Below are 14,247 nucleotides of genomic sequence, written 5' to 3' on the forward strand. Positions count from 1 at the left end.
CCCAGCACTAGTAGCAAAGTTCAACAAGACAGAAAATAACAAATGCTGACGAGGATGTGGAGAGATTGGGACTCTCATACACTGCTGGTGGGACTGTAAAAGGATGCAACCACTATGGAAAGCAGTATGGCAATTCCTTAAAAAGTTAGAATTATAAATATCATTTGACCCAACAATCCCATTACTAGGAGTATGTCCTAAAGAAGTGAGAGCCAGGACAAGAACAGATATGTGCACACTGTGTTCATCACAGCACTATTTACAACAGCAAAACGATGGAAACAACCTAGGTGCCAATCAACAGAAGAATGGATAACCAAACTATGGTACACCGTGGAATACTATGCTACCCTGAACAATAACAGAATCTCCAAAATAGTGACTATAGCTACCATTTATCCAGCTTTTATTCTGGGCCAGTCCCTGTTCTGAATGATTTTGAGTTTTGTTCCATATTGTTCTCCCTCTCTATCTAGGATCTCCTACATAGATCCCCCTCTGAAGAACTAGATGGTGCCTGGCTGCTACTGTCAACCACTCAGAGGGGGATCTATGTAGGATATCCTAGATAGAGTGGGAGAACAATGTGGAACAAAACTCAAAACCATTTGGAAAAATAAAAAAAAGGACCAGGTTTGCTGGTCTTTTGAAGCCAGGTAGAGCCACTGAGACTACAGCCCCTAGCTGCCCTTTAGGTCTGGAATTGAACCCACGCTTGTAGCTTCCAGCCAAACAAAAGACAGGCATATGAGGTGAACATTTACCCGAGATAGATACACTCCTTGGAGAGAACAATCATGGGAGAAAGAAGGGTTGTTTATGCACAGGGGAACAGCGCAGGGGGCAGGAATGCATGGAGGGATGGATGCAGGGAAGAGGTAACTGTTGGGAGGAAGTGGGAGGGGAGCTGTTGCATTGGGGTAAATTGTAGTCAGTGTCGTGAGATAAGGTGTATGTGAACTGCTGTATGGAAAGTGAATTTGCTCTGTAAACTTTCACCCAAATCACAATTTTAAAAAATTGAAAAATAAAAAACTCAATTGGCATAACATACTGCACAAAAACGTTGTTCCTTATCCTACTTTGGTGAGTAGCAGCTGAGATCTTAAAGGTTTACAAGCAGCCATCTAGATACAATGATGGGTCTCTCTTCGTCCAGAACAAAGAAGAATGAAGAAAATCAAAGACACATGGAAACAATTAGTCCCAAGGGACTGGTATGCCATGCGATCCTCAGCCTGTACAACTATGAGACCAGAAGAACTAGATGGTGCCCGACTACCACTGTCAACCACTCGGAGGGGGCTCTGTGTAGGAGATCCTAGATAGAGGAGGAGAACAATGTGGAACAAAACTCAAAATAATTATTTTTTAAAAAAAAAAAGGGGGACCAGTTTTGCTGGTCTGATAGAGCCTGGTGGAACTCCTGAGACTATGACCACTAGCTGCCGTTTAGGTCTGAAATTGAACCCACTCCTGTGGCTTCCAGACAAACAAAAGACAGGCATATGAGCTGAACATTTACATTAGGTAGATAAACTCCTTGGAGAGATCAATCATGGGAGAATAGAAGGGCTGTGTATGCACAGGGACACAGCTCGGGGGGCAGGAGTGTGTGGGAGGAAAGACATAGTGCAAAAGTGGCTATGGGGAGGAAGTGGGAAGAGAGCTGTTGCATTGTGGAAGATTACAGTCAACGTCATGAAACAGAAGGTGTAGTGAACTACTATGTGGAAGATGAATTTGCTCTGTAAACTTTCATCCAGATCACAATAAAATTAAAAATGATAATAAGTTGGGTTTCTATATACCAGCAACAACATATCTGGAAGAGAAATTAGAGAAACAATTCTATTTATAGTAGCATCTAAGATAATAAAATAGACCCCAAAATTCACTGCCATTGAGTTGATTCTGACTCATTGCCACCCTATAGGGTAGAACTGCCCCATAGGATTTCCAAGGCTGTAACTCTTTACATAAGCAGACTGCCTTATCTTTTATCTGCAGAACAGCTGGTGGGTTCGAACTGCCAGACTTGGTTAGCAACCAAATTCTTTAACCACTATGCCACCATACCTCTTTAGGGAATAAAATACCTAGGAATCAATCTAACCAGGTACATGAAAGATTTATGCAATGAAAACTATAAAACACTGCTGAAAGAAATTAAAGAAAGCTTAACTAAATGGAAAGATGTTCTATGTTTGGTGGGTTGAAATTTAAGATGTTGATATTACCCAAAACAATCTATAAGTTCAGTGCAATCCCAATCAAAATTCCAGGAGCCTTCTTCTTTACAGAAATAGAAAAACCCATCCTCAATTTGGTATGGAATGGCAAGAGGCCCCGAATAGCTAAAAATAATGGTGAAAGAGGAGAACAAAGTAGGAAGACTCATACATCCTGATTTTAAAACATAGTATACAGCTACAGCTGAACCGAAGATTTCAAAGGGTGGTTCGAGAATACAAAGTAAAGTAGTATAATGAAATATGCAAAGACTTGGAGTTAGAAAATCAAAGGGGAACCTGCTCAGCATTTCTGAAGGTAAAAGAACTAAAGAAAAAAAATTTAAGCCTTGAGTTCCAATATTGAAGAATCCTATGGGCAAACTATTGAATAGTACAGAAAGCATCAAAAGAAGATGGAAGGATTATACGCAGTCACTGTACCAAAACAAATTGGTCGATGTTCAACCATTTCAGGACGTAGCATATGATCAAGAACCCATGATATTGAAGGAAGAAATCCAAGCTGAACTAAAGAATTTGGCAAAAAACAAGTTTCCAGGAATTGACGGAATACCCCTTGAGATGTTTCAATAAACAGGTGCAGCCCTGGAGGCGCTTATTCATTTATGCTAAGAAATTTGGAAGACAGCTACCAGGCCAACCAACTGGAAGAGATCCATATTTATGCCCATTCCAAAGAAAGGTGATCCAACAGAATGTGGAAATTATCAAACAATATCATTAATATCACATGCAAGTAAAATTTTCCTGAAGATAATTTAAAATGGTTGCCGCAGTACAGAGGAAACTTCTGGAAATTCAAGCCATATTCAGAAGAAGACCTGGAATGAGGGGTGTCATTGCTGATGTCAGATGGTTCTTGGCTGAAAGCAAAGAATACCAGAAAGATGTTTACCTGTGTTTTATTGACTATGCAAAGGCATTCAACTGTGTGGATCATAACAAATTCTGGATAATGTGAAGAATGGGAATTTCAAAACACTTAATTGTGCTCATGAGGAACCTGTACATAGACCAAGAGGCTGTCATTTAAACAGAACAAGGAGATACTCCATGGTTTAAAATCAGGAAAAATGTGTGTCAGGGTTGTATCCTTTCATCATATATAGTCTGTATGCTGAGCAAATAATCCAAGGAGCTGGGCTGTATGAAGAAAAATGTAGCATCAGGATTGGAGGAAGACTAATTAACAACCTGTGATACGCAGATGACACAACCTTGCTTACTGAAAATGAAGAAGACTTGAAGCACTTACTGATAACGATCAAAGACTACAGCCTTCAGTATGAATTATACCTCAACATAAGGAAAATAAAAAATCCTCACAACTAGACCAATAAGCAATATCTTGATAAATGGAGAAGTGATTGAAGTTGTCAAAGATTTCCTTCTACTTGGATCGACAATCAAAGCTTATGGAAGGAGCAGTCAAGAAATCATATGACGTATTATTATTGCATTGGCTAAATCTGCTGCAAAAGACCTCTTTAAAGTGTTAAGAAGCAAAGATTTCATTTTGAAGACTTTATTTTCAGTAGCCTCATATGCATGTGAAAGCAGGACAGTGAATAAGGAAGCCCACAGTAGTTCATTTGAGTTGTGGTGTTGACAAAGAATATTGTATTTACCATGGACTGCTACAAGAACGAACAAATCTGTTTTGGAGGAAGTACAGCCAGAATGCTCCATCGAAGTGAGAATGGCCAGGATTCGTCTGTCATACTTTGGTCATGTTGTCAGAAGAGACCAGTCCCTGGAGAAGGACATGCTTGGTAAAGTACAGGATCAGCGAAATAGGGGAACACCTTCAATGAGATAGATTGATGATGTTCTGTGACAGTGAACTCAAGCATGGTGGTTGTGAGGATGATGCAGGACCTGGCAGTGTTTTGTTCTCTTGTACATGAGTCAGAACTGGCTCGATGACACCTAACAGTAACAACATGCAGCTACAGTGATCAAAACACCCCAGTACTGGTATAGCAATATATACACAGATAAATGGAATATAATCGGGAGTCTAAAAATAAACCCACACATCTGTGGTCAACTGATTTTTTGACAAGGCTGCTAAGTCCATTTGATGGAGAAAGAAGTATCTCTTCAATAAATGGAAAATTAGATTTCCACATACAGAAAAATGAAACAGGACCCATGCTTTGCACTACATACAAAAACAAGCTCAAAATAGATTAAGGATCTAAATGTGCAAAGTAAAACCATAAAACTAATAGAAGAACAAACAGGGGCAGCACTGTCAGGCGCAGCTTTCGACATGAATTGTCTAACATAATAACAAAAGCACAAACAGCAAAAAACTAAATAAATGGGACCTCATAAAAATTAAAAACTTTTGTTCACCAAAAGACTTTAGCAAAAAGTAAAAAGACAAGCTACTGACTGGGAGAATATCTTTGGAAACCGTCTAGCCAACAAGAATCTAATGACCAAAATATATATAAAACTTTGACAACTTAACAACAAAAAGACAACTCAGTCATAAAGTGGGCAAAGGATTTGAATAGACATTTCACCAAAGAGAACAGGCAGATGGTCCCAAATACGTGAAAAGATGCCCAGCATCATTAGCCATCAGAGAGATGCAGATCAAAACCACAGTGAGATACTGTTTTATTCACACTTGGATGGCTAATACTAAAAAAAAAACTTTTAACAAATGTTGGCGAGGATGTGGGGAAATTGGATCTCTTGCTGATGGAATGCAAAATGGTACAGCCATTGTGGAAAATAGCCATTGTGGTGAGTCCTCAAAAAACTAAAAATAGAACCACCATATGACTTAGCAGTCCCACTCCTTTCTAAGTCTTATACCCAAAACTCTTGAAAGCATGCTCAAAAAGAGACTCACCAATGTTCATTACAGCTATCTGCAATAGCCAAAAGGTGGAAACAACCTAAATGTCCATCAAAGATGAATAAACAGAATGTAGTACATACATACAATGGGGTACAACTCAGCCAGTAGGAGAAACGAAGTCTTGGCACATGCTACCTTATGAATGGAGCTTGAAGACGTAATGCTGAGTGAAATAAGCCAACCATAAAATGGCAAATATTGTATGACCTCCCTTATTTAAGACAACAAGAAAAAGCAAATATATAGAGACTAAGGTTTATTAATGGTTGCCAGGAGTGGGAGGGAAAGGGGGAAAAGTGGGTTAATGGTGATGAAAAAATCACATTAAGGGTAGAGTTGCACAGCTGGTTATTATACTTGCTATCAATAAATTATGCATCTGTAAAAAGTTAATTTGGCAAAAAAATTTTGGTAGATCTATTTATATCAATGACAAAAAAAAAAAAAGTAGCTGCTGTGACTGATTATGTACAACTGACCACCTCATGTGATTTAGTTCCTTGGTTTGGAGATTTTGGGTCATGATTTCATGGATATCCCAATTATTTGGCCTAATAACTTCTTCCGTTCTGCCTCCTAGTTTGTTGTGTAGTGCCTGAGGCCTTAAAAGATTGCAGGCAGCCATCCAAGGCAAACAATTTGTCTTCATGCACCTGGAGCAGCAAAGGAGGGAGTCAGGAATAGAAGCTGGATATGGAATGTGTGGATAATTGCCTCCATGAACAACTGCCTCCTTTGCCATGAGGCCAGAAGAACTGGATGGTGCCCAGCTACCATTATTGAATATTTTGATCAAAGAACTATAGAAGAATTCTGATCAAAAGGGGGGAAACATAGAACATAATTTCAGATTCTCATGGATTCTAGGCTTTCTGGAGCCGTGGAGGCTGAATCAACCCCTGAAATGATTGCCCTGAGATAATCTTTAAACCTTAAAACAAAAATATCCCTGAAGTCATCTTAAAACCAAACAATAGTTTAGCTTAACTAGTTTAAAAAAAAAAAAAAAAGTCTGCCTTGAGCATTGTGTTCTTTGGGATCAAATTGACAACAGCAACTGGAAAGATTAGATAGGAACCGTAGAGTGTAGTGAGTTTATATTAAGGTGAGAGGAATAATTCAGAAAAGGAAGGTGAGAATGGGTACACAACTTGAAGAATGTAATCAGTGTCACTGAGTGGTAAATGCAGAAACTGTTGAATTGGGGTACGTTTTGTTGTGTATATTCTGAACAACAACAAAAAAAGAAAATTTAGAAGGAAACAAACAAAATGAGAAGAACACACCCCTGTTTATTGCAGCCCTGTTCACAAGTAGCCAAAAGGGGGAAACAACCAAAATTTCCATCATCAGATGAATAGCTAAGCAAAATGTGATACATCTGTACAGTGGAAAACTTCTCAGTCATAAAGAGAAATGGTACATGCTATGAACCTTGAAAACATCATGCTAAGTGAAATAAATCAGTCACTAAATGACAAGTATTAGATGATTCCACTTATATGAAATATCCAGAATAGGCAAATGGTATAGAGACCAAAACCTGAGTGATTAGCAGGAGTGGGGAGGGGAAAGGAGTGGTTGCTTAGGTTCACTGAGTTTGTTTTTGGTGATGGAATAATTTGGAAAAGGACACTGGTGATGGTTGCACAACATGATGAACCCAATCAGTGTCACTGAATTTTACATGTGAAAATTACTGGATTGGGAAATGTTTGGTTCTGTTTCTTTTTACCACCAAAAAAAGGGGGGAGGGGGGGACTCTATCAGAGTACCTAAGAGTGAGGCTCTGGAGCAACTCCCTAGGTTCCAATTTAAGCTCTGTCAATTTTCAGCTGTGGAATCTTGGACAAGTAACATAACCTCTCTGTGCCTCAGGTTCCCCCTATATGGGATGGGACTCATAATGTTATCTTCCCCACAGAGAAGATACATACATATATTCTCACATAAAAGGCATTTAGATGAGCATCTAGCATATGTTGTTGTTGTTGTTGTTGTTACGTGCCGTTGAGTCGGACCCGACTCATAGCGACCCCTCCTTGGGTTTCCGAGACACTATCACTACGGAAGTAGATTGCCCCATCTTCCTTCTGAGGAGTGGCTGGTGGGATTGAACTGCCAGCCTTCTGGTTAACAGTCAAGTGCCTTAGGCACTATGCTACCATAGCTCCCATCTAGCATATAGTAAGTGCTGTTTTAATTTTTTTTTTTAATCTCACAACACATCTGCGATAGATGAGGAAACTGAGGTGCAAAGCAGTTAGGTAACTTGCTCAGGAATCAGACACAGACAGTGGCAGCTCCCGAGCCCAGCTCTCAGGCATTGCCCTGCTCTGGGCTGCTAGCCCTGCATGTGCATTAGCTCGTTCATTACCTGCTGCACTTCATTCCCTAGGGGCATGTTCACTGCCTATGCCCCTGTTGATGGGCACTGGGTTGCTTCCAGCTGTCAGGTTGCCTGGTGCAGCTCAGGAAACATGTCTGGACACATATACGTTTCTGGAGGATAGGCCTCTGGAGATGGGATTGCTGAGTCAAATGGGGACCTACTTGGAATTTCTTCCTTTTAAATGTACCATTACAGCTTCAGCATTTCTCAGACACAAGAGCATCACTGTTAATGGCTGCATCACATTCCCTTCTATGGACAGGCCCTCGGTTCCCCAGCCCCACTGGAAGCACTGGGCTTGTTCCTAGTTTTCCCTTTTAAGGTTACCTCACTTTAAAATTGCTTTCAGCTGCTTTTTCTGTAGTGCAGCCTCCTTCTAGTGAGCCTGCCAGGGAAATTCCTGCATTTCTGTAGTTTAGGAGTGATGTTCTCCTCCTTGTCACTTGCAACATCTTAGGAAATGCAGTTGGCATTGGCCTGTCCATTTTACAGAATGGAAAACCGAGTCACAATGAGGTAACTGAGAGACACATTGCAGTTGGAATCAGGACTATAGGCCCCAGATTTCCTGTTTAGTGTCCTGAAGAACCTAGAAAAGCACTCAAGCTCCTAGAGGGCAGGGCCTGTCTTTTCCCTTTGAGCATCCTTGGTGCCAAGCACAGGACCTAGAGGAATGGACACTGAGAAAAGGAAGCTGTGAATAAATGAATGATAAATGTACTCAGTGAACCTAGACTCCATCTGAGATACTCATAACTGCTAGCGTTTATTAAGCACTTTCTACTTACTGTGCACCAGGCCCTGTTCTAAGCATTTTCTACACGAATTAACTATTTAATTCTTAGAACAATCCTCCAAGAAAGTTTCAGTTATTATCACTTCCATTTTACAGAGAGAGAAGCCGAGGCACAGAGAGATTGAATAGCACAGCCAAGACCTCACAGCCAGTAAAAGGCAGAGCCAGGATTCAGAGTACCAGTGTGACAGACCCCATGGTCCATGCACTAAAACCCTACCCTCCAGGGCCCCCTTTCAGCCCCACATTTAGCAGAGTGTCGTCACCTTTGCCCCCTGGAGTCCTCATTCCCCGACTCCATCAGCTGCTGGTTTCCACCAACTCTTTCCCCCCCCCCCCCCGCTTCCTTTCCAACTGCAGGCAGAAATGGGCAAGTTGCGGAGGTTGTTCCCTCTTAATCAAGCCTCCACTTTCTCCTCTGCTGCCTAGTTTCCTCTCTCTGCTTTGGGCTCCAGACTGTGAGCTCCTGGAGGGCAGGGACTAAAATACTCTCTACTCTACACCCCCAGTGCCCAGCCCACACCTGACTCATCCTCAGAATAGATGCTCAGAGAGCAGGGCCAGTTCCCCACCACCAGCTTTCTGTGTGTGTATGTGACTCTTCTCTCCTTGGTTCCACAGTGGTTGGGCTCGATATTCAGGATGAGATGGGCAGGCATGAAGTGGGGCACATCGACAACTCGATGAAGATCCCACTGAACAATGGTGTGGGCTGCCGCTTCGAAGGGCAGTTCAGCATCAACAAGGTAAGGAGATTGCCTGGGCCCCCCAACCCCTCCCCATCCCCTCAGTCCCCTCCTGCCCTGGTATCTGGATTATAGAGCTGTACACTCTCTTGGCCTGCCTTTGCATAGCCCCCAGCAAGCAGAGTGGTCAGCAACCAGAATCTGGGAGGGGGACTTGAGTCCCTGATGGCTGGCTCAGGAGGGAAATACTCTTTCGCCCTTGTGTGGATGGTGAGAAGACCTTGGTATTTGGAGCCCTGAGCCCTGGATTCAAGTGCCAGCTCCACTCCTTCTTTACCAAGCAACACCCCACATATCACTTGATCCTTCTTAGTGTCAGTTTTTAGTCTTTAGGCTGAGGTTGTCATGATGATGATAATATAATACCACCCAATTCACAAAGTTTGTTTGAGGGTTAAATGAGCTAATATACATTCCTTCATCCAAAGACATTTTATTAAGCATTTCCTCTGTTCCATGGTTGAAGACAGTGGTAATTCAGTGGTAGACTACTCGCCTTCCATGCAGGAGATTCCTGGCCGGTGCCCCTTGTGCACAGCCACCACCGTCTGTCAGTGGAGGCTTGCATGTTGCTATGATGCTGAACAGGTTTCAGTGGTGCTTCCAGATTAAAGGGGACTAGGATGAAAGGTCTGGTGATCAGCTTCTGAAAATTAGCCAATGAAAACCCTATGGATCACAACGGTCCGATATATAACCGATCATGGGGATGGCACAGGACCGGGCGGCGTTTCATTCTATTGGGCATGGAGTCACTTGGAGTTAGGGGCTACTTAATGACAGCTAACATATTTGGTTAGAGGCTCTGGGGCTACACAGCATTTAATAGATGAGCGGAGTTCTTGTTTGAGAGTTTCCCTGAGGGAAACAAGAAACAAACTAAAAAGCATTTCTGTGGATAAGTACTGGGAAAGGGAATAAAGCAGGAGAGGAAGGACTGGGTGGATTTGAAAACACCTGGGTGGAGCAGTGGTTAAAGCATTCAGCTGCTAACCAAAAGGTCAGTGGTTCAAACCCACCAGCCACTCTGTGGGAGAAAGATGAGGCGGTCTCCTCCCATAAAGATTTACAGCAACGGAAATCCCGTGGGGCAGTTCTACTCTGTTCTATAAGGTTGCTATGAAATGAAATCAACTCCATGTAGTAGGTTTGGTTTGGGTTTTTGGTCAGCTCCAAAGGGCTGTTCAAGTGTTTTTGCTGTTTTGTCACTGCAACCAGCTTTCTGAGGTTCATCCTTCCTTCCTTCAGATCCTAAGACAAGAATGTGAGCACAGGATATGGAAGGGCCAGCAAAGAGCACTCAGCACATGCCTGGGACTGTTGTAAGCTCTGTTTAAGTATTTTCACAGTGGTTCCTCACAACAGTCCTGTAGTAGTTAAGGTTATGTGTCAGCTTGGCTGGGCCTGGTTTTGAGTGGCTGGGCAGCTGGATGTAGTTATTTATTCCCCATGATGAGACTGGCATTCAACTCCGTGGTAGAATCTACAGTGAGCAGCTGAGTAGCTGCCTTTGGGATGTGGTCTGCTGTCAGTATATAAGGAGAATCTTTAGGAATGGTCTGGAGCTTTTGGCGTGCTTGAATCCTGTATGTAGCTGAGTTGTTATTCAACAGCCTGCCATGTTGTCTGTGAATCTAAGGATTCTCAATGGACTTGAATCAGTAGCCTGCTGTGTTGCTTGGTAATATCAGGACTGTGCCTTTTTACTTGTTGACCTTGGGTTTGTCAGCCTCAGCAGCCAGCAGCTGCCTGAATGAAGAAAGCCTCCAGCTTCAGTGGGCCGGGAGCAAGAGGCAGATATGATGCCTAAGATCAAGGGTCTTTCACCCAGCCCCTAGAGCCTAGCACTTTGAACTCGGACTTCTAGCCTCCAAAAATGTAAGAGAATAAACTCCTGTTTGTTCAAGCCATCCCCATTTGTGGTATACTCCTGTCAGAGCAAGGCTGACGGTTCAAACCCACCAGCCACTCCTCGGAAGGAAGATGGGGCAGTCTCCATAGTGATACTGCCTCGGAAACCCAAGAAGGAGTCACTATGAGTTGGGTCCGACTCAACGGCACATAACAACAACAACAACAACCTGTCAGAGTGGCACTAGGGAACCAAAACGAACCCTGTGAGGTTGGCCCCATTTAACAGATGAGGAAACTGAGACCCAGAGAGTTTAAACATTTTGTTCAGGAATACACACCTATCCAGTATTCCATAACGCCCTTTCTCAGTCTCATCCAGATGGAGCCATTGTCATCCCTGGCTTCTGCTTTCTTTCCTCCAGCCTTCCAGAATGCCTCTTCTCTAATCTCCAGCATCTGAAATGGAGGTTGCAAACTCACTGGCCACATCCAGCCCCAAAACATGTTAATCCTGTATAGCTTTGAAACACATCACAGCCAATATTAAAAGATTGAGAGTTTTTGCATTTAAAATAAATCCTAATTTCTAGCTTTTCTTGAAAAGTCAGAGATTCTAGTCACACTGGGCCCACATTTCATTAGCAACAATTGTCTGGAGCCAAGGAGCAGGTGCCTCTTCTATAAAGGGCATCAGCTTTCTCTTCCACAGTCCCCACTAGATGATTGGAACCTGGGCTCAGCTTTGTCACTGGGATAGCTGGACATATCTCTCCATGTAGTCTCAGGGCCTCTCCCTATCGTACTAGCTGAGATACTGGACTTCTTACATGGAACCTCAGGGCTTCCTTAAGTGCTAAAGTGGGAGCAGCCAGGCCTCCTTAAGACTTGAACTAGAACTGGGAAAATGTCACTTCTGCCATATATTTTATGGGTTAAACTGAGTCATGTGCCAGCCCAGATTCAGTGTTGGAAGTTGTCCCACCTTCATGGAAATGGGGAGGTGTAGTTCATTGGGGGCTGTCCTGTATTGTGGTTGCAATAGGAAGCCATTTGAAGGTTTTAAAGTAGGGATGCTATATGATCAGATTTATACTTTAGAACTGTACTATCCAATAAGGTAACCACATGTCATATGAGGCTATTTAAATTAATTAAAATGAAATCAAATGTAAAACTCAGTTCCTAACTCACCCTGATCATGTTTATCAAGTGCTCAATAACTGTATACAGCTAGTGACCACCATATTGGACAGTGTAGATACATAACATTTCCACCTTTACAGAATATTATATTGGACAGCACAGCTTTGGAAAGAGCCTTCTGGCAGCTTGTGGGTGGGGAGGGCTAGAGGGGCTATGAGCAGAGATCATGGACAGTGGATAGTGGTCGTAGTACTGGAGTTGGAGGGAAGTGGTCAGATTAGGTTTGTGTATTGGAGGTAGAGCCAGGAAGACTCACTGAAGATTAGATGTGAGGTTGAGTGGCATGGAGGCAAGAGTAGAAACGAAGAATACTCCCAGATTTCTTCTAAACAACCAGGCAGTCTCATTTTTGAAATATGTAAGGTTGGGAAGTGTGGATTTCTTGTAGGAGTGAGGCTGGGAATCAGTTGTTCAATTCTGGACGTAGTCCATTTGGGATTTCCTAATTAGGTGAGGGTAGTATGTTGGAAGCTGGGGATGTGTTTCTGGATTCAGGAACAAGATCTAGGCTAGGGATGTCAGTGTGAGAATCATCAGTGAATAGATGATATTAGAAGGCATAGGTGTAGGTCAGCATAGGTCAGCTACTCAAAGTAGGGTCCTAGACCAACAGCTGTAGCATCACCTGGGAACTTTTTGTTGTTGTTGTTTGCCATTGAGTTGTTTCCAATTCATAGTGACCCTGTAGGTCATAGCAGAACTGCCCCATAAGGTTTCCTAGGCTGAAATCTTTATGGTAGCGATTGCCAGGTCTATTCTCCCACAGAGCAGTTGGTGGATTCAAACCATCAACCAACCAGCCTTTCAGTTAGCAGCCAAGCACTTAACCATTGTACCACCAGGGCTCCTGGGAACATTTTAGAAATGCAGATTCTCAGACCTCACCTCAGACATGCTAAATTAGCAAGCCCTCCAGGGGATTCTGATGCCACTAAAGTTTGAAGAGAATTGGATGCTGGTTTAAGTGAGATTATCTAGGAAGAGGGTATAGAGAAGTGTTCTAAACCTGGGGTCCATAGACACTCCAGGAAGTACAGGTAGAATTCAGGGGGTCCATGGTAGTGTATTAAGGAGCTCTGATGGCATAGTGCTTAAGGCATTTGACTGCTAACCAGAGGGTTGGTGGTTCAAACCCACTAAGCCGCTACGTGGAAGGAAAACGGGGCAATCTACTTCCATAAAGATTTGTTGCCTTGGAAACCCAATGTAGGTCGCTATTAATTGGAATAAACTCGATGGCAGTGAGTGAGGTGATAGTGTATTAGGGTTCTCCCAAGAAACAGAACCAACAAGATATATACATATATAGAAAGAGAGAGAGTCCTTCACTTTAAGGAATGTTTCATGCAATTGTAGGGTTTGGCTCTGGTGGTGCAGTATTAAGTTATTTGGCTGCTAATCAAAATGTCAGTAGTCTGAACCCACCAGCCTCTCCCTGGGAGAAAGATGAAGCAGACTGCTTCCATAAAGATTTACAGCCTTGGAAACCACTCTGTGCTATAGAGTCACTATGAGTTGGAATCAACTCAGTAGCAGTGGGAGCAGGGCAAGTCCAAAATCCATAGGTCAGATAACAGGCTGGAAACTCCAGAAGGAGGTTTGTGTTACAGTCTTGAGGCAGAATTCTTTCTCTGGAAAACCTCTGTTTTTGTCCTTAAGGCTTTCAGCTGGTTGAATGAGGCCCATCCTCACTAGGGAGGATAATTGACTTTATTTAAGGCCAAATGATTGTCCCTGTTAATCACATCTTAAAAAATAATTTCATAGGAACATCATCCAGACTTGTGTTTGACCAAACAACTGGGGACCATAGTCTTGCCAAGTTGACACATAAGACTAACCATCACAGATGGGAAGGACATTACATCTTGATTTTTACTAAGCTGTAACTCAAATTTAGCATTTCTTTCCATGACAGCTGAAGACAACAGACTGTAGCAGTACCTGTGACATTGCCATCAATCGGAATTGCCAATATTTTTATATCACATTACAATTGTTGCAGATAATTTTGAGATGTTGTTTACATTCATCACTGGTTTGAAATTATGATAATTATGCCACTAGATCTCATCATTATGCTTTAATAAAGAAATATATTCTAACTTTTTTTTTTTTTTTTT

The 14,247-nt window shown here is 42.4% G+C and overlaps 1 protein-coding gene across 1 annotated transcript in view; it reads left to right on the top strand.

Moving 5' to 3' along the window:
- ERGIC1 (endoplasmic reticulum-golgi intermediate compartment 1) overlaps positions 1-14,247 on the top strand; it is a 103,438-nt gene that overhangs the window by 32,076 nt on the left and 57,115 nt on the right. Inside the window, exon 5 of the mRNA XM_007951667.1 lies at positions 8,943-9,067. Within this exon, the coding sequence (XP_007949858.1) occupies positions 8,943-9,067 (125 nt within the window). The remainder of the gene's footprint in view (positions 1-8,942; positions 9,068-14,247) is intronic.

Source organism: Orycteropus afer, unplaced genomic scaffold (genome assembly GCF_000298275.1).
Source record: "Orycteropus afer afer isolate SDZICR_OR568_19922 unplaced genomic scaffold, OryAfe1.0 scaffold00306, whole genome shotgun sequence".
Classification (NCBI taxonomy): Eukaryota; Metazoa; Chordata; class Mammalia; order Tubulidentata; family Orycteropodidae; genus Orycteropus; species Orycteropus afer.